Raw genomic sequence first — 21811 nt, forward strand, 5'->3', positions numbered from 1 at the left:
GTGCTAGGTTGTGTTAGGTTAGGTTCTTAAAGAATAACATTATCTTGCCCTCACTTTCATAGTTTACGCTTGTGGCTGAGCAATTCTTTCAATGGGGACGGTCAGAGAGTTCAACCTCTACCAAATGAAGTGACTACGGCTGATAGCATAGGTGAAGAAAGTCAAAGCACGTGGCCAACCATTGTACCAAGACTGGATGTAACAGAACCTCCAAATAAATTTAGGGAAGGTTTTAGCGAACCCAGCTTAGTCAATCGATATGTACTTGAAGGATTTGTATTGGTGCACGAGTCAACAATGCCTTGTATCAATGTCAGGTATAAAACCACGGAAATATATTTCTGCATAATACCTTTGCTTTTCCACATTTGAGTAGGCTACATCAGTTTATATTTTGGTGGCATCGTTTGCTCTTGCAATGTTTAACGCGTTTCTGCAGATCTCTGGGAGTAGAAGTTCTACGTGGCAACAGTGATGCTGTGAATGATTTGACTCGGGCAACGTCGTTCGGAACGACTTGGACAAGATTAGATTTGCCTTGCTATTTGGCTCCATCGCGCAAAGGCGTCGCTCCGGCAATAGATATTGTGGCTTTAGCCTTAAGAACGGAACTTGAAACCAATATCTTGCACGTTTCTGCAATTCCCTTTTCAGCATCCGTCGGAATCTCAACAATGTATGAATACGGCGAAAGATCTATTTGGGAAATTACAACCGAAAATCCCAACAAAATTCAGTACAGATTGTTCTTATCACTTGATAAGAAGTATTCCAGTGATGATATTGAGGTTAATTACGAGGAGATAAACCGAAATTTCCAAACTTTGAGGTATCAACTGTACAGCTATTTTATTATAATGCAAATGTTTATATAACCCAACCAAGACGATTCATTCTTAACATTGTTCATACTTAAATAAATCTTAACGTTAGATGGGATGTTCTATTCACGTACGTCAATATGTGAGTTACTATTTCCTTTATATTTTAGTATTGGAGGTTCTTTGCCTTACAATACAAAAATGGATGTAAGCGGGTCGATGGTGTGGTCGGCGGAACTTAAATCAAAAGTTTGTGCTCTTCTTGCGGCTTCAAACGTTTCCCATTTTTATATCACTTTAGAAGTTGATAGCCCGTATTCAAACGGTGGAAATGTAAAAGGTAGGAAAATATACTATAAACATTTGTGTACATATTACATTTGCAACATTATGTAGTATGATTGTATAATTCTATATAGTTTATAATTTACTAATAATATATTGCATATAAAGTTTTGCAAATTCACGGAGGTTATATTCATGATCTCGCTTAACTATGATATACCGCAAACAGGTAAATACGACGAAATTGACGAAAGCAACAACTACGTCACGGAAGCCATTGACGCCGGTACATGCGACGATGGAGTCAGTCGATTTTCCAACCAGATAGATTCTTTCCAAATGTCTGGAGGTTCTATAATTCCCAGTGAATCATCCACGAGTTTTCATCTCGTGGTAACTGACTTCATACAAATACCAGCGGACGAAAATACAGCTGTTATCCCTGAGTTATACTTATCCATTCACCTGCATCCACAAAATGAATGTGTTATAAGTAATGGGACAGAGATGCACACCATTGTTGATCTTCTCATGATAACGAATAAATTTGAAACCTTATCAAGAATAGAAACATCCAACGCACTCTGGCTTCAAAGACAAACCCGCTGTAGACCATCCAATGACGTTTACTTTGATAGTTGCTTTCCAAAATTGCTGCCCAATTTCCCCACTGATGGCGCTTTGTGCGGAAGGCCTTGGAAAATGTCGTCCACCATTACATCTGTCTACGCTGACGGCAAAATGACATCATCGACTCACTTAACTGAGAATGTTTTTATTGTTTGTCCTGCTACTAATTTAGCTCTTTACGCTCAACAATTGGTGGTTTCTCCTGTACGATATATTCCCGGTACGAAGATGACAGTCGTATTTGATTTTCAATTTGGACAAAATTTTGAACACGAAGTGGAGAAACTTATTTACAACATGGAAGTGTACATTCAGCGCTGCAATGAAGCAGGGCAAAATATCGTCCAATCCAACGAAAGTTCAGTGTCATGCAGATTAAACCATACTGGTAAGTAGTTTCCTGTTAGCATTTGAAATAATATAATCGCTGGCTGCTGTGACAATGCTTATTACTTTTTAGCATTGTACATAGAAAAATAGTTAGGTGTATATTCAATGCACATTGTTTGTTGTAGCTTAGTTATACTTAGTTTTGCATCAGCGCCCTTCGCTTATATCTTTTTAATTACGTCAACCACATATTACTTTAAATAAGCTATGTATACGACACTTCTAGATCGAGTTTCGACAAACCAGGTGATGCAATGGTTCGAAACTTGTGAACTACAGTTGTACGTACCAGACGATGTATGCGCAGAAAACTACGAGCCGTGCTTTGTAACTACTATCAAAGCAGAAGGTATAGAAAATAGGCCTCTGATCTGAAACTTTTTTTTTAATTTGTTAAGTGTTCTAAAATGCACCTAACATCTTCTAGATAGGCTATTACTGAAGTTGTATATTATTAATACAACTTCTTAGGGTCAACAAAAGTGGAGGTTTTTCGACTAGAACCTATTGACAAAGCTCTGCTTTCCTGCTCAAATGCTGTTCATTTAGTCGATTTTGACGTTAGCTGGATTAGCTCAATGAGTGACATCGTAGAGAATGAGGAGAATCATTTGTCAGTATTGATCAAGTATCAAGCGTATGACGAAAATTTGATGGCAAAATCGATTACTTCTCTTTTCGGGAGCAGTTTCAGGCTTAGATATTGGCTGTCGTTGCAGGAAATTACACGTATTCCTATGTAAGCAATAGAGAAGAATCTGCTCACTGAATTTCATGACGCACCATGTTAAAATATTTTAGATCAGTAACCAATTAAGTCCTACTAACCAATGGCTTAATGCAGAGTGACGTCAGCCGAAGTGGTGGCAATGATACCGGAAGTTGAACACCACACGCAAGAAAGTGACGGTTCACTTATCATTACCAGTACATTGCCCTTTCAGTCGAATTTCGGCTGGAACAGCCTTTATTGTGGTCGGGCATTCATAATTGCCGAAGTTGAGGCATCCGAAGGGTCTATGATTGATGTTCAGCCTATGAACAACCTCGCAGTACATCCTCTAACACTTGATTGCAAAAGTAAACGTTTCTTGAGTAATGCAGATCATATATACATCTTTAAATGAATCTGCAATGCCTATATTATTTTTTGCAGACGACTTTATGATTGTGACTTCGTTTGAATTGCAACCAGTTTTCCCTAGCATGCATCTCTATCCTGATATCGAACAAGAAATTTTAATGACGTTTAATATCAAAAGCGCAAAAAGTAGTTCAAACGTTAAAGATTATTTTTATGTAAATAACAAATTTCTTGCTTCCCTTCGTTTTTTCCTTTCGAATGATCCAATATTAAGTCTTTTGGAAGACGAAGAAGCTAAGATCAATGTGAGCTTGTTTTCAGGAAAGCACGTTTCCGATCGCAGGTACATGAGAAATATCCAAATCCCTAGAACACTCATCAAGAAACCGGAAAAAATTCGATTTACTTTACGCTTGTAGTTTCTAACTGTTTTTTTTTCTAGCATCAGGATAGCTGTAAAAGCAAGTATCAAACCTTCTCAATCAATCTGTAACTTCGCACCTTTGTATCTAATATTCCTCATACAAGGTAAAAAAGCTAAGTAAGCCTATAACTTAAGAGCTAAACTGTGCTGTCAGGTCATTTTATATCATATATTCTGTGCTGATATTTTGTGATTTGTTTTTTAACAGGGTCTCCTGCCGTAATGGAAGAAGAGCTTCTGCTTAATAACAATTACATACCACTAGCCACTCATGTCAACAATCTAATAAAATGTGATGCAGATTTAGGAAACGACTTGGAACTTTCCATTACATCGTTTAATGTTATATCTTCAGCTTGGCTTGATTTGCAAACAAATTATTCCTTTTCGTTGATGATGAACTTCAACAAAGCAAGGTGAATCTTGCAAAATAAAGAACGTTCTGCTGGAGGCTTGAATATGTGGAAAAGTTTGTGAACGGATTTGTTATTATCGATTTTGTTTTACAGTGCTTTTTCTTTGCGAAACAACATCGATATGAAGAATATTATTCTTACTCTTTACATCAAGTCCATGCAAGATGTGGAAAAGAAGTTTCTCGTCATCAAAAGTTCAATTGAGCAGTTTGCTTCGGCTCAAGACTTTGAAAAAATAAATAACCTTCTTTTATCACAGCTACAATTGAATGGAGTCTTATCTGTGCCGGGTCATTTAGCAAACATCGATCGGCATATTTGTGGCAAAATTTCGATACTAGCTGTCCTTGATGAAGCGAATACTTTCAACGATATCGTGCGAAGTGACAATATGAGGACCGTGTCAAAAGTTTTAGCCTGTCCCAATGACGTAATTTCATTTGCTAATCCCGTTGTACATTTCTGGACTTTACCCACATATGATTCGGTAACATCTCCACTGAAAATTAGTGATCCTGTAATCATGGAACCAAAAGATCCAAAACCTCGTCCTTTAAGCTTGGCTTTTGCCACCAACTTTACTCTAAAATCTGAAATTAACATTTGCTCAGAGGAATTTTCCTTGGTTGAGTTATTTCCTGAGGAAGCGGTTTTTATTCTTAACGTAATCGACTTTACCCAGGATAAGTTTATTTACATAGTACCGGTAAATGAACCGTCTTCAATACTACCCTCGAAAGTGAACAGCAGAGATGACATTTTGGGTACCGATTCAAAGAACACCGCTTTGGTAGAAGTTGCATTTAGGCATCAAGCCTTATCCTATTGGTGTGATGTGCTGTCCAACCACGGAATTCTAAATCTCGATGTGAATATGGGCTTGGTTGCTCGTAATGTCTCCTGGACGATTGCTGTAAGGTTTGCCGATACCTCGCTTACTGATTTGGTGGATTACAACAATCGCTTTTCCTTGACCACTGATGTTGTTTGCGGCGGTGAATTGGACATTGTTTTTTCGAATTCCGATACGGATAGCCGCTTAATCATTGTGCCTCCATTTACTTACAATGAGCAGAACATTCAATATGATCAACCTTTGACCATCAATTTGCAATTCTTGATGCGCTTATTAGATATGAGGTCCAGGACTCGATTGTGCCAGGTTGAAAATTATGAAGAGATTTTTGAAAAAGAAGTGGCCGTGTCTGGAGTCTTGAATAAAACTTTAAGCAGTGTAATATGTAACGGGTACAAGCTAAAGGAAGTCATCTATATAGTAATAGTGGTGCGCATTGAGAGTGGTGATGCTTCTGCTCCAGTAGAAGCAGTATTCAAGAAGCAGGTGCATTTTGAAGATGTTACTGCATATGGTGTGCTTTATTCGTCCGATCAAATAATGTACTCTGCTTCTTACGTCCTAGAAGACATTATCTTCAGCGAGCAGGACTTATTTTTTCTTTGTTTTTCCAGTTTTCAACGAGTTACTCTTCAGGTAAGCAAAAGCATATTGCCTTTACATTGTAAAATGCTTGCAGTAAATTCACCAAACACTGCCTTTATAGACATCAATTCACCTTGTGAACTCGAATCAGAACGAATATTTACTTTTGAATGAAGTTAATATGCTAAACAACGTATATCAGTTGAACGACATTTTGATCGAAAATTGTCCCAAAGATACAAGGTATTATGGAAAATTTATGTGAATTTTTGGAATACAAAATCTTCTTTGTACCACCAAACTTCAAAATAACCTTTCCGCTGTATATGTGCACAGATTACACATAGATGAATTCAGCCTACTCGGCTTAAGCGATGTTGCCATGGTTCCGGTCTATGCACCATACCGATTGCAAGCCACCGTATATAACAGCGGTCCTATTGTAGATGAAGCCGCCGTTGAAATGAGTTTTCATATTTGCCATGAACCAGTGTCTTTTGACTCTAATCCGGAAAAAATTACACTACCTCACTACCTGGATAAAATGGAAAGTATACCTGGGTGCTCGGTTGTTGAACCTTCCCGTACCGAAGAGCAAAGTCAAAGTTTTTTGTTTTCGTTATATGAGAGAACTCAAAGCATGGACCTCAGTGATTTAGAAAGCGGTTTTGAGTTACCGCTCAATTCTGGGATGTATAACTTTTGCTGGAAATTAACTACGATTTATGTGCTGGTATATAGTGACCTCACTACTTCCGCACAGGTAAAAACTATTGGAATTCACAAAGTGATTTGTGCACGAATGTGCGATAGAGTAAATCAAATTAATTTGTAGTTTTGTTGTGTTGTTATATGAGTAGTTAAGTAAATGGGTATTCTCAAAATTGTTACTGAATAATTATTCGGTAATTTAGGATGGAAACCAGCTAATCGATCTTCAACACAACCTTGCCACCACATCTTTCTTCTATGACTGTGGACCCAGGGTCATGGATGAATGTTCGAGAAATTTGCATCATTGTTCCGTTTCAGCTCATTGTCAGGATTTGTTTGTTGGATATAAGTGCGTCTGCCAGTCAAAAGATGAGGTTATTGATCAAAATGGCAATTGCGCAAACATATCTATGTGCCAGTTTCCTTTCTTGAACAGTAAGTTTTACGATAGCTTACAAGACGGAATAGCTTGGATTTACCACATGTTATACAATTTGTACAATTTTTTCTGATAAATCATCCCTAATTGAAGTACATATACCTTTTGTTGCAGATTTGTTTGTGCCACACGATCTTCGCCATTTATGCGTAGTGGAGTGTGACCAAGGTTTTCTTTATCAAACTGGAAGTTGTATTGATATCGATGAATGCGGAATGGACCCAAATCAATGTCATGAACATGCAACATGCACAAATACGCCAGGTGATTGTACTCAAGCTTTCTTCTTCTTTTGATAATGTATAATGTAAAGTTTAATTCTATGAAATTTTTTGTACCTGTAGGCTCTTATTCTTGCGCTTGCAAACTTGGTTTTAACGGTGATGGAAAATTGTGCTACGACGCCACTAATTGTTCGTCTGAAACATGCAAACATGAAGTTTGCGAAGAGATTACGCCAGGAATCAGGTGCAAAATTACTATGACCTAGAATCCTAGATGATAAAAATCAACTCATTTCATCGGTACAGTTAGTAGAAAGAAGTTTTTTTTCTGACATCGGAATGAACAAATTTTTCTACACTTTTGAGTTAAAACGTTAAAAACCGTGTTTTAATCTGTATCACAGATGCATATGCAACAAAACATCTTCCACAGCTTGTGGTGGCGATTTACCGGCGTGGAGCTCATGGTCTAACTTCAGTCAGTGCTCATCTGTCTGTGGCACCGGTTTAAGACAAAGAATGAGAAGTTGCATGTTAGCAGCCGTCGAGAAAGACGCTTCTTACTGTTCGGGTCGGGATTATTTTCATTTCAGTCACCGCTTATTTAAGTTCTTCGTTATTTAGAATTTAGTTTTGCAAACGATCGTCTTTAGGTCCATCAACTGATAGTATCCCGTGCGTAGTGGAAGCTTGCCCTAATACACACATTGACTTTTGCTCCGATATTAGCGACAGATGCGATCAACTTCGTGGAAGAGGAATATGTCACCGTATATCATTGGACAGCTACAAGTACTTCATGATATGGAAACTATATTAAATTGTTTTCGATTGTTCTTGAAAGTGAACCGTTTAAGTAGCCTACGATTTGTATTTAACTCTTTGACAAGACAAACGACTCTTTTGCGCTTTTTTGCAGCTGTACGTGTAAAGAAGGTTATATTCCCACGTTTTACGGAAATGGAAACCTGAAACGCTGTGAAAGAATAATTTTGCAAGGAAAGGAGGACACCCATGTCAACATCGAGTAAGCTGAGAAACATTCATTGTCTTTATAAATATGCGTTCTTGAGAATTCTAACATGAAAAAATAATTATAAAAATTACTTTATTTAGACCAGACCTCAGTTCTGATCAACCAGCATTGGAATCGTTATGGTTTCCTCACAACGACGGCGCAATATGTCGGCGCGGAGATACGTCTGCGACTGGATCAAAGAGCAGCAAGTTTCTGGAGCTACGGTTACCATATCCTATTCCAGTTCGCAAAAGTAACCTAGGGGTCGCCAGTGCACGGTACTTGTACGCAGCCGAAAACGGAGTTGCAGTGATGTCACAAACAAATCTACCTCATTCCACTGCTCAATTGCTCCAAAATCCAAGCCACATATTCCAGTTCAGATTTCTAGACGAGTTTGAGACCGTTTTATTGCCGCTGTGGATGCGATCAAGCTTATCATCCTTGACTGGATCCAGCGTATGCTTGGAATCTTTTGACCGCTTTGGAGGCAATGTCAATAGGGCTACACTGGCACAAGCAGACCAAATAATCAGAAGGCACAGCACAGAACGATTTCAGACTCTACTTATGGTGATAATTACGTGGAAAGGAATAACACCAAAATGGAAGGACGGTAGCAGTGGTGAATCGCTGTCATTCCAGGTAACAATTGCTTCTGATTTTGTCCGCACGTACTCCATTACTAATTATGGAGACCTCCGAGTAAATTCAGTCGTGTCAAAAGCAGAATCAGATGTTTCGCTTGGGCCAAGTGTATTTAATGGATATATCGTGAAGGCCAATGAGCTCGGAACCAACAAGTTGTAAGTTGCCGACCAATCTGTATCGAAATAACATTGTCCTTTTTCTATTTGAATTTGTATGTTATCATTTTTCAGTTACGCCGTGCTAGATGATGCGATTTTGTACAATGTACATCCAATCTTCAATATCAGCAAACTTCAAGATACTCAGTTGCCTGTTATGCTCTTTAATGTTTCGGCTTCAGGTAAATATGGTATTTACCGTGCGCAAAAGCTGTTTTACAGCTCATTGTGGCAATTTCGCAATAGCGTGGAGCTTATCCAAGCCCTGGAACGTAGCTAGAACATGTTTCTTTTATTTCAGTATGTTTTATTATTATGTAACACACCCATCTTCATTATACCATCGTATTGGCGTTAGTAGAAAAAAACGTACATGGAAGGTATCGCGTGGTGCCATGATACATAAATTGCCTGTTATTTTATAAGCTCATGCAGTTTATCAGCAAATGGGTAAGGTTTTTAACCCCAGTACTCTCTTCGAGCATATGCTAATGCATCACGCGTTGTAAATATGTCTTCCACATGTGTGAAATCTCCATTTTAGGAGCTTTTACATGCTTGCGTTGGAACTCAGAGGAAGTTCTGACGAATAACATTGAAATTTCTAAAACGTGTCCTCCGAAAGAAAGTGCTGTTCTGCTCGAATCGCTTGTATGGGTAAGTAGTAATACACTCAGTGAAGAACCTGACGCGAAATTAAGCTTTTGTTGTTTCCGCTGTATAGAAATCTACACAACACTGGTCTGAAACCGAAGCCTTTATGAAAATTATAACCCGCATGTTACCAGAAGAAGCATCGGTTTTACTGGTATAATTGAAATGTTTATGTTGGCTTACAGTAATTGATCTTCTGACTATGCATCGCATTATTCTATTTCATTTACTTTTTTAGCAATGGAAAGAAATTGTCCAAAATTTTACCTTGAAATGTTACACCCAAGTTGTACCTGACGCAAACGGTTGGAATGTTGATTGCTGTTATCTCAATGGCATCCTGCTGTCTGATAGCAATCGATGGCATTTTTCAGGATTTGCCAGACGGTAAAACAGTGCATTTTAGTGTACTACACTACTTAATTTACAGTAACAGGAAAGAAATTTTACAGATTTTTACAACTTTACAAGAAAAACCTTTTTATATTATTTTTGTTCCATTTGCGTTTGAAGATACAACGACAAAAATAGCATGCAATACATGGATGAGGATTTGCTACCAATGCTGGATTGTTGTGCTTTGCCAAGTAGTCAGGAGTCAAGCGATGTGAGAACATGTCTGTTATTTACCCAGAAACGTCCTATTGCCAGTAAGTTGTGAAACTGGGTTTCTGAGATCAACTACTTGGAATTTCGCTCAAGTCGTTAATCTTTTTAGTCCTAATTCTGTACAGTGCTCATCACGCATTTTGTGTTGTTATAAAACGGAAATTTAAAACTTCTTTTCTCCTTAGCTTCTGAAATTCACACCTTAACGTCGTTGGCTCTAGGCGGTGGTGATCCAACTTTAATGACACTAGATGGCGCCCTCTTGCACATGAACCTTCCCGGAAACTACGTTTTGCTGCAAAGTGTTCCGCTAATCATCCAAGCTACAGTCGATTATCGATTGTTAGATGAAAATTTAGTTTCGGTAGTTTTTACTCGATTAGCTTTCAAAGATCAGTTTATGACAACACCGATTGAAGTTCAGCTTGATGAGCAAGGTTATCTTAGCCTTGTGGCTGGGCATGAGAACTTTCAATCTGGAAACGTTGGATTTGAGTATCAGGGTAAAGGTTGAAGTGTTTTACGTAGTTTGCTGATCGTATAACCTTACCTTAAAGTAACCATACTTTAAACTTATCCCATAGCCTCGTTCAAACTTAAAGCAATAGGCTAAATTCAATTTTGGTTTTCATAAACGTTTGATACTTAAGAAAATATTTTTAACTTTTGTTTCGTAAAAACCCAACGCCTTTTTCGGTTGTGTAAAGCATTTTTATATAACAGGCGGTAACGTTGTACACGGCACAGTTGTGTACTCAGAAATAGACTTCACTTTGAAAGAAATGATCATAATTTCTGTGAGAGATGTAAAAAATTCCTTAGCCTTTTCACTTCGACTGCCCCACAGCTTCAAAGGAAAAACGTCTGGGCTTCTTGGTGAGTGGGCTACATGGCCTATAATTACAATCGAACCCTTTATCATCGCAATTCTATGATACCATCATTTTATCACCAGGAAATTATGACGATGATGACACTAATGACTTTATTACCTCAACTGGCCTCCGTTTGCCTTCTTATGAAGATTCTGAAGATGCAGGCAAGCCACTTGTTCGTTTAGAAACTAGCCAACTGGAAGATCAGTTGGCAAGATCCTGGATGTTGCATGTTGTTGCTCATAATATGGGAATAAAAGAGAGCAACATTTCTTTGTTGATGGATATCTACCAGTTTGTGAGCACGGTTGGTAACCTGTTAACAATGTTTTGTGAATTGTGAGTTATGTATACTTTTCTTACTCTACCTTATTTCCAAGGTATCTATGGAGCGAAAAGAAGACTCTTTTTATGGGTCTGAAAACGTCTGTGATAACATCACCTCGGACAACTTTTTTCAAGCGGTTTGCGAGAAATCTTATGATGGAAGTGGAAGCAACAACTTTTCCACAGCTGTTGTAAATACTTTGCTCAAACTTCAATATGCACCATCCGTGAATATGGATGGTGTTTTGCAGACAAATGCATACTGTCAAGACAGCTTGTACATTCGTTTGGGAACTGTCGTCCAAATGGAATGTACGGTCCAGGTAAGAAAATGTTTACATGAGAGTTAGCTATGTCTCAAGAAGATGCTATACGTTTATAAAAATATTTGCTTATTGAATACCTATAATGTTTATAGGTAATTGATTTTGTTTAGACTAATAACTTCAAGCGACCTTACTTGCGTGTTGCGGAAAATTCAGCTGGCACACTTTTACCGAAATCAGTCTCAAAAGGTTCTTCTGTTTACGACTTTTTCCTTGATTTGAGCGGCGAAACAATCAGTGAAAAAAGTTTGCTTGAATCAGGAGATGATCAACCATTACCCGATATTTCACTTCTACCGGAAATGCTGCAAACACCGATAGTTTTGGAGATTCTTATAGATGCTGCTGAAGGTGTGTGTGATGCTTGTTTTGTTGTTGCTATGTTTGTTTCGCATGGCATACAAAACTGACTAGGCAAATAAAAGAAGTTTGATTAGAAGTAATTTTTAAAATTAAAATTATCTGTTTAAAATCATTTTACTTTGGTATTGCGTAACGTTTTGGTAATTTCTAACAATAAGAGATCAAACTATATCTCAAAGCTGGATTAAACGTTTCTAACAATCTTCTATAATCTATACTACTATTTGGTATTCGTTTTGATTAAAATGTAAATGCAACATGAGAATAAGTCCTATTACTTGCAGGCAATGATACTGTCGGCGACACTCTTGATGCTGGAAATGCAAACTCTAGCATTCTGTTACCTTCAACGGTAACGGTTGTTGGGACTTATATTCAGTCGTTGGTGTTATGTTTGTGTTTGAACGAAACGCAGTGCCTTTATCAAGACGTAAGGGACAAAAATGTTTTCTAAAAATTTTGTATAGAAAAGCAATGTTAATAGCATCAGTTGATGCATATACAGGGTTGGTCTTCGGAATGTTATTCCCTTGGCGTTTGTCCTATGGGATATTTCGGCATGGGACAGTGGACACTGAATTTATCCTGTATCCCATGGACGTTTATTTTTAGTATAAAAACAACTTTTTAGACAGAAAATTCTGTTAAGATTTAATCGCCTTTTTTGCCCCGAAGTTATGAATGTTTAATATTATTGTCTCATAACGGAGGCTGTATACAGTACGTGGCTCTAACATTACAAAGCAGGTGTCTTTCAAACTTTTAATCATTATATGTGCATATGCGACGGCGTTCGACCTAGAGACTGTACATGAGATATGATATTAGGCCTATGTACGTTGTAATAGTCACATAGAAACTTCCAGGGGATAAGATGTTAATCAGACAGGAAAAGTGTTCCTTGGAAAACCTTGTGTATTTAGCTTGCCTATAGAAAAATTTTGATGCAGAGCTTAATTGTTGCAACAATCCTGCTTGTCTATCACAGAGTTATGCTATGGGCGATCCGACATCTACTAACGCCCTGTTGAAAGATGGAAATTGGTTACGAAATGCAAAGTGTAGTTGTTCGGCTTGGAGTTACGGTACATTATGTCAATATATGTTGGATCCCTGTGACTATCATGTTTGTTTCGCCGGTAAGTTATCGGTTTAGTTTGTGAACTATCGCTAAACTTGTTACTTTTGCACGTTGTTGCACGTAAGCTTGAGTTGAACAAATAGCACAGAGCAGACATCGAATAATTTTGAATCTACAGATGTGCAATGCGTGAGCAATCCTGATGATTCTACCGGTTATTCCTGTGGAATATGTCCCGATGGAATGACCGGTGATGGAGTAGACTGTTACTCAATATCGTGTGATAACCTTGTTCAGGAAAATCAGACACACTGCGACCATAGCTGTTTCCTGCGGGATGGTGTCCCCACTTGTTCGTGTTATGATGGTTGGATTTTAGATGGCGATGGATTTACATGCAATGGTATATGTTTGTCATATAAGTTAGTGGTGGTCTTAGCTTGTTTCCAAAATACTCCCTGTAATAACAGAATGCTGTATTGGAACTTTTTGCTTAAATTCTGTTAATAATCTTAAATTAACTTTAGGCTTGTTAAAGTCACCAAGTTTTTATATCGGACAAAAGCGGATGTTTCTTCTTTGCAAAAGAATTTTTAGTCATGAAACTTAGTTTGTATTTGAGAACTTGCTTTTGAAATAATACTTAAATCATTTTAACAAGATGTCAATGAATGTGAAGAAATTACATCTGTATGCGCGCAACCTTATTCCGAATGTGTTAATACGCCAGGAGGATTTTATTGTTTGTGCCAAGCCGGATTCGTCGAGCAAAGTGCGTATTTAAGCTCATGCTTATATTTTTATTTTAACCTGACAGCTTTATACGTATACATGCCGATGTAGGAAAGGTAAATTAGTCGCTTTGGTATCCTTTGGGGAAACTGCTTGCAATCTACATGTCCTTTCAGGCCATAAAATGTATTACTTTGAGACAAATTTATTTTTCGACATGTAATAAAACTTTGCTTCATGTCATATTTGTTCACAGATTCCATTTGCGTTGATGACGATGAATGTCTCAAAAACAACGGAGACTGCCAGGTGATATGTGAAAATACTGTTGGAAGCTTCTCTTGCGAGTGTACAAGCGGATTCGTTCTCGTAAGTTCTCTTTTTACGGTTTGAAATCTTTCTAAGTCCAAGAGGGTGGAAATTGATATACTGAACTTTGCCCTACAGTACTGCCTTGCATTTGATCGTACAACTCCGTAACTACCATCCGGTATATGTGATGACACTTTCCACATAATTTTGTTAGGTGGGAGAAAACTGCACTGACGTTGATGAATGTGAAGTTGGTCATCTGTGCACACAAAATTGCCATAACGAGATTGGCCATTATCTGTGTTCTTGCAATAGGGGCTTCGTACTTGATGACGATCGAAGAACGTGTATACGTAAGCTTGAATTATGATGCACTGTATTCTGAATTATTTGTTAGGTAAACTTCGTCGGTAAATGGGTGAACATATTTACGTTTACGCCAAAGAATACTGATTTGTATCTATACTGAATTGAACTATTTTATGATACATATTACAACCAGCGGAAAATCTCTGCGACGAACACACTACCGAAACGCATTGCGGATTTGAAAACGCGCTTTGTTCTATGGGCGAACCCGTCGGACCAACTTGCGGTTGCAAACATGGATATTCCCTGAAGTCGTCGTTTTTTAAAAGAAGGTCTGTTTCTTTACTTATTTTTTAATAAAATAATGCAGTGATATAGTGACTACCCATTATTGATATTTAAAAAAAATAATAACATCACGAAATGTACAACTATATTGAATGAGAATATTGTGTCAAACCGAATTAGTTTTAAGCTTTAAATTGTTACGGCCCAGTTGTGAAAACATCGATGAATGCGCGGTAACTTCCGATCTTTGCCGTAATAATTCTGTTTGCCAAGACATTGACGGAGATTTCGTCTGCGAATGTCGTATTGGATATGAGCCGGTAGACGGAGCTGGTGGATGCACAAGTAAGTACACTCGTTCACACCGTGTTTTGTAGCCACTGTAATTGATAGAGTCTCATTTTATATAGCATGTACTGCTTACACCCGAATTTCTTTTGATCATGTTTTCTTTTGTTTATCTTTGTTCATCGACCGTTTTGTTAAATAAAAATGCAAAATGTAATCAAAACATTTCATTTATAGCTTCAAAAAGCTCTAAAGAACTCCAACACATTACTATTAACACTAGAACGGCCAGAGTTGCGATAAGCCGTCAACGGCCGCTAGCGGTCATTTTGACCGCTTTTCCGAAAATACGTTTTTTCTAGGAATTGCTTTCCGTGTTTGCAACCTAATTATTGAATTAATATTTAAGTCACATAATTCCAACAATCTATCCACCAAAAAGATTTTTATTTCAAGGAATGGGCAAAAATCTGGTCACAAAATTGGAAAATTTTTCACATTTGCGTTGTCGCACATCTAATACATTCTAAAAGCTCCATAGCGGTACACTTACCACATACGGTTTTGTTACATTTGAAACATCGATTCTTGGTTTTGTTTTGTTTGCAGCTATTTCACACTGTTTACTTGTCTTGGCAATTCTTTTTTCACGAGCATTCGGCAGTGTTTGAGGTCTTGCAATCGAAGCGTTGCTGCTTGATCTTTCAACGATGTAGTCTTCACGTAGTTCTTTAGCAAGCTTAAAAATGAAAAATCGTCTTGAAACCTTGTCACCTGTTCCTTTATTATACAGCACATAAGCATTGATGCCTGCTAAATCCAACATGTTATAGAAAACAGCAGCGGGCCAACGATGTGTACCTGCTTTCACTGAATACTGCCTGGCCATTTGATCAGCCACGTCAACACCACATTTGGTCTTGTTATAAAATTCCATTGTCTCTGGTTTCTTTTTGTCACTGTGCCAAGTTCAACAAACTGATGCAGAGAACTAAGGCAAGTAAAAACGATGTGAAAAAGTTGTGGGTTGTAACATTTCTGCCTTTACCCATAAATGGTTGCATGAGATTCATGACAACGTTATCACTAAGCCTTTGGGTGGGTGGACGTGACTCATCTTTGCCCAGATATAGAATGGCATTTAGGATGTACTTCGATTCCGAATCAACCGCCAGCCAGAACTTTATGCCAAACTTGTCTGATTTGTTTGGTATATACTGGGTGAATCTACAACGAGCTTTAGCTGGAAAAAGTTGTTCATCAATCGTAATATTTTCTGCTGGTTTGTAACAACTGATACTATTGTTTACAAACCTATTCCAAATATCCGAGATAAGAACAAATTTGTTAGTTTGCAAGCGTGCTGACCTTGTGCTGCGCAAGTCGAAGCGTAGAAAACGCATAATCTCACGACAACGATTTCTCGACATGGTTTGTTGAAAAACTGATACGCCCCATTCTTTATTCCGAAAATTATAAAGGGGAAGTTTTTGCCACCATACGCTCCTCATACATATAGCAATGCTATAAAAGCATTCAGCTCACAAAGTGATACCACCCAGTCTTCATTTTCTAAGACCCTTCGATGTTCCACATTGGTACACTGTTGAATGTGTTTGAGCATATGGTTATCAAATAGAGCTTGAAAAGCACCAACGGGCGAGTCTGCCATTCTAACGGCAAAGCGTGATAGACCTGATTGCTCTGTTAGAACATTCTGAGCTGCACGCTTTCCTCGTGCTTCTACGCCGAATTCCATAAATTCTCATTTTGTGCCATCTCTTGCTGTCTCGTTTTTGATCAAACTTTCAGCAGCACCCAAACAAGAATCACCATCACACAATGTAGTGGAATGGGATTCAACGTTAGTATCAGCAGATTGTGAATCACTTTCATGAACAATGGTTTGTTGTGTATCACTAAGTTGCTCAGTTTCTTCATCGTGGTCCATCTCATCTGAGGAGCAGAGTTCCCAATCTAACACGTCGCCTTCAACAAATTCCCTTTCCCCTCCAGAATCATCCGCAGCTATGGATCTGAGCATAGCAGAAGCTTGTTGGGCAGTGAAGCGCTTTCGTCTTTCAGACATGATGTAATAAATTTGACTATGCTTTTTTTTACTCAAGCTCATTTCAACTGTGGAACCAAAATAGGTCAACACAAACTGGGCATGTTCTCAACTCTTTTATTACAAAAAGTAATGATCGAATAACTTAGGATAAAGGCAAATTGCCTGTGTGCTACGCTGCGTTTTCTGCCTGAGAAAGCGGGCTGTATGTTAGTAAATATAAAGACAAAGTTTGAGTACAACAAAAGGCCTAGAAACGATATTTTTGTTTAGCGGTCAAAATGACCGCTAACGGCCGTTGGAGGTAAACCACCCTCTAAAATTTGTCTGAAAGCAGTTTTCCGCTTGAAACTTGGCATGAGCATTTCTGCTTATTACTTAGGAAAACTTAAAAAATTTCACAGTCATGCGATTTCCGTAAAGAAATATATCGCACTTTCAAATTCCAAAACGGTCAAATTGACCGCATCGGCCGTTCTAGTGTTAAATGTCGATTATTGTTATTTTAGGCTTCCTTCTTCACAATGTTTGTTTTTCTTTTTTATCGATCTGGTCTCGGAAAACTACCTCGATTCTCTGGGAAATTTAAAGATTTCTTGTTTGTAGGCATTTCCCAATACGACTGCGTTTATGTGTGCTTGCTTGTGCTGTACTCGCCCCGATAATTGTCTAGGACTAAGGTGTTTCTATATCTTGATTAGTAGAACACCTTAATAATCCTGGAATGCCGAGCGCGTCAAGCACCTCTACATGGACGATACGATCTTTCATACTATTGCTATTATTATTATTATTATTATTATTATTATTATTATTATTATTGTTCTTAATATTACCATTTAAATTATAAATTATTTCATGACATGTGGTGTATTCTCAGACATTAATGAATGCGAAATGGAAAATGGTGGCTGTGAACACATATGCGTAGATTTGGTGGGCTCGTATCTCTGTAGGTGTTGGGAAGGCTACAAACTGACGGAGTTTGGAACCAAGTGTGAAGGTTTGTTGTTTCCTTTTCTTACAAAAACTCGATGTTATTTTTACATTCTTAACTGAAATAAATTTTGAATACGCTCGCCTGGTTCAAGATTTTTGTCAAAAAGTTTTGAGATTTAGCTAAGCTTATCACAGTGTAATTTCCATTGCAACTCCCAACTTATACCTTAGATATTGATGAATGCGCATCACACCAAAACTCACTTTGTGATCCCAACGCGAGTTGCATCAATGTTCCTGGATCATTTGAATGCCATTGTAAGGAAGGTAGGTATTGACATATTTATGGACATTTGTAAGGTAATACTGTAGTTGGGTGAAAGGTCGCGAAGTAGGCCTATATTAGAGTAAGACATAGTTTATACAATGAGCACAGTGTATTATTTGATCTAGCTTTGCCGTTGTAGCCATATATCTCTCGTTATATGTAATAACTCACGTTACTTACTTGTTACTTATACGCTACTGTCTTGCAAGCCTGATTCAAACTATATTTAGCCACGTTGCACTTATGTTACGTTACAGGCTTTGGTATTAATGGCGAAACATGTATTGACTTCAACGAATGTTCTTACGATAACGGCGAATGTCAGTTCATCTGCGAAAATTTGGACGGGTCTCACCGATGTACTTGCCCATTGGGATATCTTTTGAAGGAAGATGGGAAGAATTGTCGAGATATAAACGAATGTTCCAAGCCGGATTTAAACTCTTGTTCAGGTAGAGCTTAGTCATCGTGAACTTGTGGACCACACGATATTTAATCTGAGGTAGTAATATAGACATGTTGCCGTTTACTTTGGCAGAAGTTCTGTATATATCAGTTTATACGGAGACGTTTAGGCTTCTCTCTTCGAACAGGTCTTGCAATGTGCATAAATTACGTGCCCGGACACGAATGTGCATGTCCCAATGGATATTACGCTATAAATGATGGAAATTTTACTTCATGCGAAAAAACCAGCCAACTGATTTCTAGCATTGAGTCGGACTTTGATTTGGAGAAGTTTTGCGCATCCTGTGATTTCGGGTAAAACCAAATCCAAGGAAGATTCTGGATCAAACTTTTTTTTTAAGATTGACTTAAACTAATCTGAAGAGTTTCTTTCAAGCAACAAGCCTGCTACAGCACTGTAGAAAAATTTGACTGACCTTATCGTTTTTGCTTACTGGTAGATGTCATTTGGACGAAGAGGGTACAACCCCGTCATGTTTATGTCAGCAAGGATTCGAGATTGTATCAGAAGAAGGTGGCAGGTGTCAAGATATAGATGAATGCAAATACAAAAATGAATCGCCGTGTGGAAAAAACAGCAATTGTGTCAATACCCCGGGATCATTCCTGTGTGAATGTGTTGGAGGTAATCAAGTGGTCTTTAGCCTGCAGAAAAAGTTCTGGTTGCCATTAGTGGGATATAACTCTTTTTATGAATGTTAGAATTTGAATTAAAACAAGATTTTTTTTCAGATTTATACTTACCCGACTTTGACGGACTGGCCTGCTTGGAGAACAGAGGATCATGGGGACTTTGGGGCAAATTTTCTACTTGTCCAGTCGACTGCGATTACGGTATACGAATACGAAACCGTTCTTGTGACAGCCCGCCACCTAGCAATGGAGGACCGTTTTGTGAAGGGACAAAGGAAAATGTGGTTCTTTGTGCAACGAGTAGCTGTAAAGGTCAAGCACGTTGAATTTTACGCACTTTAGGTCTGCGTTTAAGGCATTTTAGATATTTTTTTCTGGTTATGATTATGCTACTAATCTTTCAGTTGTCGTCGAAGAGGAATATCATTCCGTTGAGCTCGGTTTCGGGACAACAAGCATGATAGATTGGTTAACTCAATTGCAGCAACCACTTACATTATGGGTTACAGAAGCAGTTGATGAGTTTTGCCAGGTTGTCAAGTTTTTATAAAGAATAATACATTCCGTAAATGTTTAGTTGAGTAAATTTGGTTCAACGTATTGTCTATTTATAACCTGTTTGTCATTTAGAATCACTTTGAAAAATGTTGTGGCTTTCTTCCGGCTGATTCTCAGAAAATTGAGCCAGGACATTTTGCACTTGCCAGAGACCCAGTTATTTCATCTTATCCAAGATATGGCTACACCGGCATCATGTAAGCAGTAGCAACTGGCATATATTTCTTACAAATATACCATTGCCACACCATTTAAGTTGCACCAACGCGTCATGTGCTGTAATCGCCAGCTGCATGCTGCAAAGCGTAAGATAACACTACGAGTTTATTCAGATTGAAGGTGACGTCTAAGTGGATCCCTTTGAACTACTTTTGTCATTCAAATTCTTTGCTGAATGGCATGGCAGTGCAGGAAACGAGAGAATCAAATTATCTTGCGCCAGAAATTTTGCTTCTTGCCTTACAAGAAAGCAATGGATCATTTGGCGACGAAGGCCCGTTTTCTGACTACCCAATCACCTCCATGGGTCTTGGACGACGTAGACTTAGGCCACCAACATTTTCAACGCTCGTCGGCGTGCTAATCTCCGTATCGTGTGTTATTTTTGGGCTTGTTTTTTCCTTTACCTTGATAAAGCTAATGAGAAAACTTGGTAGGAAACTGGATTAAACGTAAATACATGATGACAATATGTATATAAATGTATTTTGAGCACAGGGTTACCAATTATCTCTTTACACAAAAACTTTCTGATTGCATAGAACGTTTTAGTTTTAAAAACCATCTGTTAGGAGCGTATTTAATGGAAATCTACTTGCACTACTCTATTAAATGAATAGAACAAATGACATGATTATTTGTGCATTAGGCGTAAGACGAAACCGAAAAGAATTTAGCCTATTGGCTGCACAGCCTTGCAAATGTGCAGCAAGGGATCTACATAGCGAAATTAGAAATGTTGCTTTTGTAGGTATAGTTGGGAAATAGAGAGGGATCTTCAGTCTTAGTTCTAACTTTTATTTAAAAAAATAATTGTTAACAAACTATTTACGCATAGAGGTGCATGATAGCCTAGTATTTGAAATTTTGCAGCATATGGCTAATTTTATCACTCCTCCAACTACAATGATTAATCCCTTACGGACTACTTATCAAAAGTTAAAAATTGTTGGATTAACTAGTGACAGTACCTATACGACAGTGCAAGCGTTACACTTTGATGGTTAGGGCTGATAGGTTGTAAGCAGCAGCAAATGAATGAGTAGCGTTAATCATAACTTAGTTGATGACATTGGTTGTTCTAAAGTTTGACTTAACGAAAGTAAGCCTTTGTAAGAGTAGGCTTTATAAGCCCACAGGCCAATAACTTTGTTTATTGCTATATTATGTATAACTTATACATATCGAATGTTTTGGTTGATACTTTTTTATTGAACTATGTTAGGAATTATTTGCTTATGGGAGCAAAGAACGTGTGTTCAAACAAGCCATTTAGCATAACACAAACATCAATCAAACATTTTGTTTGATGTCTATTATATCAAAATCAAATCGTTTATTTTTGGCCATTGAGTTTTGGGAAAACAAATATCGTGCCAATATTTTATGGCACAGGAAAAACAAGCTCGTAAACAATCAACGAACAGGAAAAACCACAAAACACCAAGCGCTTAAAACGTATATGGTGTGAATAATGCAGCGGTTCTATAAAAGTACTGTATAACTTATAGCAGGACCAAAAAATCAGAGCATCGCATGTCTTGTAAACAAAATATAGTAAAATAAAAAGCAAAACATAAAATTCACTGAGGAGAGCAATGTATACTAAAACCTAGAGTTGTCCCATGTTCGGGTTTTTATAATACACTGAGATATTATATATACATTAAAGTGTTTACTTTAAGCTAAAAACCCACTTGTTATGATTTATTTATGTTTATATTTACTTCACATCAATA

At 37.8% G+C, this 21811-nt stretch overlaps 1 protein-coding gene across 1 annotated transcript in view; it reads left to right on the top strand.

The window, feature by feature from the left end:
* The window catches only part of LOC143459460 (uncharacterized), a 54176-nt gene extending 33475 nt beyond the window's left edge, over positions 1-20701 (top strand). Inside the window, exons 59-105 of the mRNA XM_076956633.1 lie at positions 63-317; positions 440-829; positions 992-1161; positions 1336-2124; positions 2353-2475; positions 2598-2865; positions 2971-3206; positions 3283-3553; positions 3653-3738; positions 3843-4050; positions 4144-5542; positions 5613-5734; positions 5828-6254; positions 6406-6640; positions 6759-6908; positions 6989-7112; positions 7273-7439; positions 7522-7660; positions 7788-7895; positions 7985-8692; positions 8768-8877; positions 9240-9352; positions 9420-9503; positions 9588-9736; positions 9863-9999; positions 10144-10461; positions 10682-10834; positions 10914-11140; positions 11214-11483; positions 11597-11837; positions 12134-12279; positions 12838-12988; positions 13109-13333; positions 13592-13702; positions 13919-14031; positions 14189-14327; positions 14477-14615; positions 14780-14916; positions 17808-17930; positions 18098-18193; positions 18452-18646; positions 18788-18956; positions 19103-19287; positions 19395-19607; positions 19700-19827; positions 19926-20050; positions 20186-20701. Coding sequence (XP_076812748.1) covers positions 63-317; positions 440-829; positions 992-1161; positions 1336-2124; positions 2353-2475; positions 2598-2865; positions 2971-3206; positions 3283-3553; positions 3653-3738; positions 3843-4050; positions 4144-5542; positions 5613-5734; positions 5828-6254; positions 6406-6640; positions 6759-6908; positions 6989-7112; positions 7273-7439; positions 7522-7660; positions 7788-7895; positions 7985-8692; positions 8768-8877; positions 9240-9352; positions 9420-9503; positions 9588-9736; positions 9863-9999; positions 10144-10461; positions 10682-10834; positions 10914-11140; positions 11214-11483; positions 11597-11837; positions 12134-12279; positions 12838-12988; positions 13109-13333; positions 13592-13702; positions 13919-14031; positions 14189-14327; positions 14477-14615; positions 14780-14916; positions 17808-17930; positions 18098-18193; positions 18452-18646; positions 18788-18956; positions 19103-19287; positions 19395-19607; positions 19700-19827; positions 19926-20050; positions 20186-20522 — 10909 coding nt within the window. The 3' untranslated portion in view covers positions 20523-20701. The remainder of the gene's footprint in view (positions 1-62; positions 318-439; positions 830-991; positions 1162-1335; positions 2125-2352; positions 2476-2597; positions 2866-2970; positions 3207-3282; positions 3554-3652; positions 3739-3842; positions 4051-4143; positions 5543-5612; positions 5735-5827; positions 6255-6405; positions 6641-6758; positions 6909-6988; positions 7113-7272; positions 7440-7521; positions 7661-7787; positions 7896-7984; positions 8693-8767; positions 8878-9239; positions 9353-9419; positions 9504-9587; positions 9737-9862; positions 10000-10143; positions 10462-10681; positions 10835-10913; positions 11141-11213; positions 11484-11596; positions 11838-12133; positions 12280-12837; positions 12989-13108; positions 13334-13591; positions 13703-13918; positions 14032-14188; positions 14328-14476; positions 14616-14779; positions 14917-17807; positions 17931-18097; positions 18194-18451; positions 18647-18787; positions 18957-19102; positions 19288-19394; positions 19608-19699; positions 19828-19925; positions 20051-20185) is intronic.
* The last annotated feature ends 1110 nt before the right edge of the window (positions 20702-21811 follow it).

This window comes from Clavelina lepadiformis, chromosome 5 (assembly GCF_947623445.1).
Source record: "Clavelina lepadiformis chromosome 5, kaClaLepa1.1, whole genome shotgun sequence".
Classification (NCBI taxonomy): Eukaryota; Metazoa; Chordata; class Ascidiacea; order Aplousobranchia; family Clavelinidae; genus Clavelina; species Clavelina lepadiformis.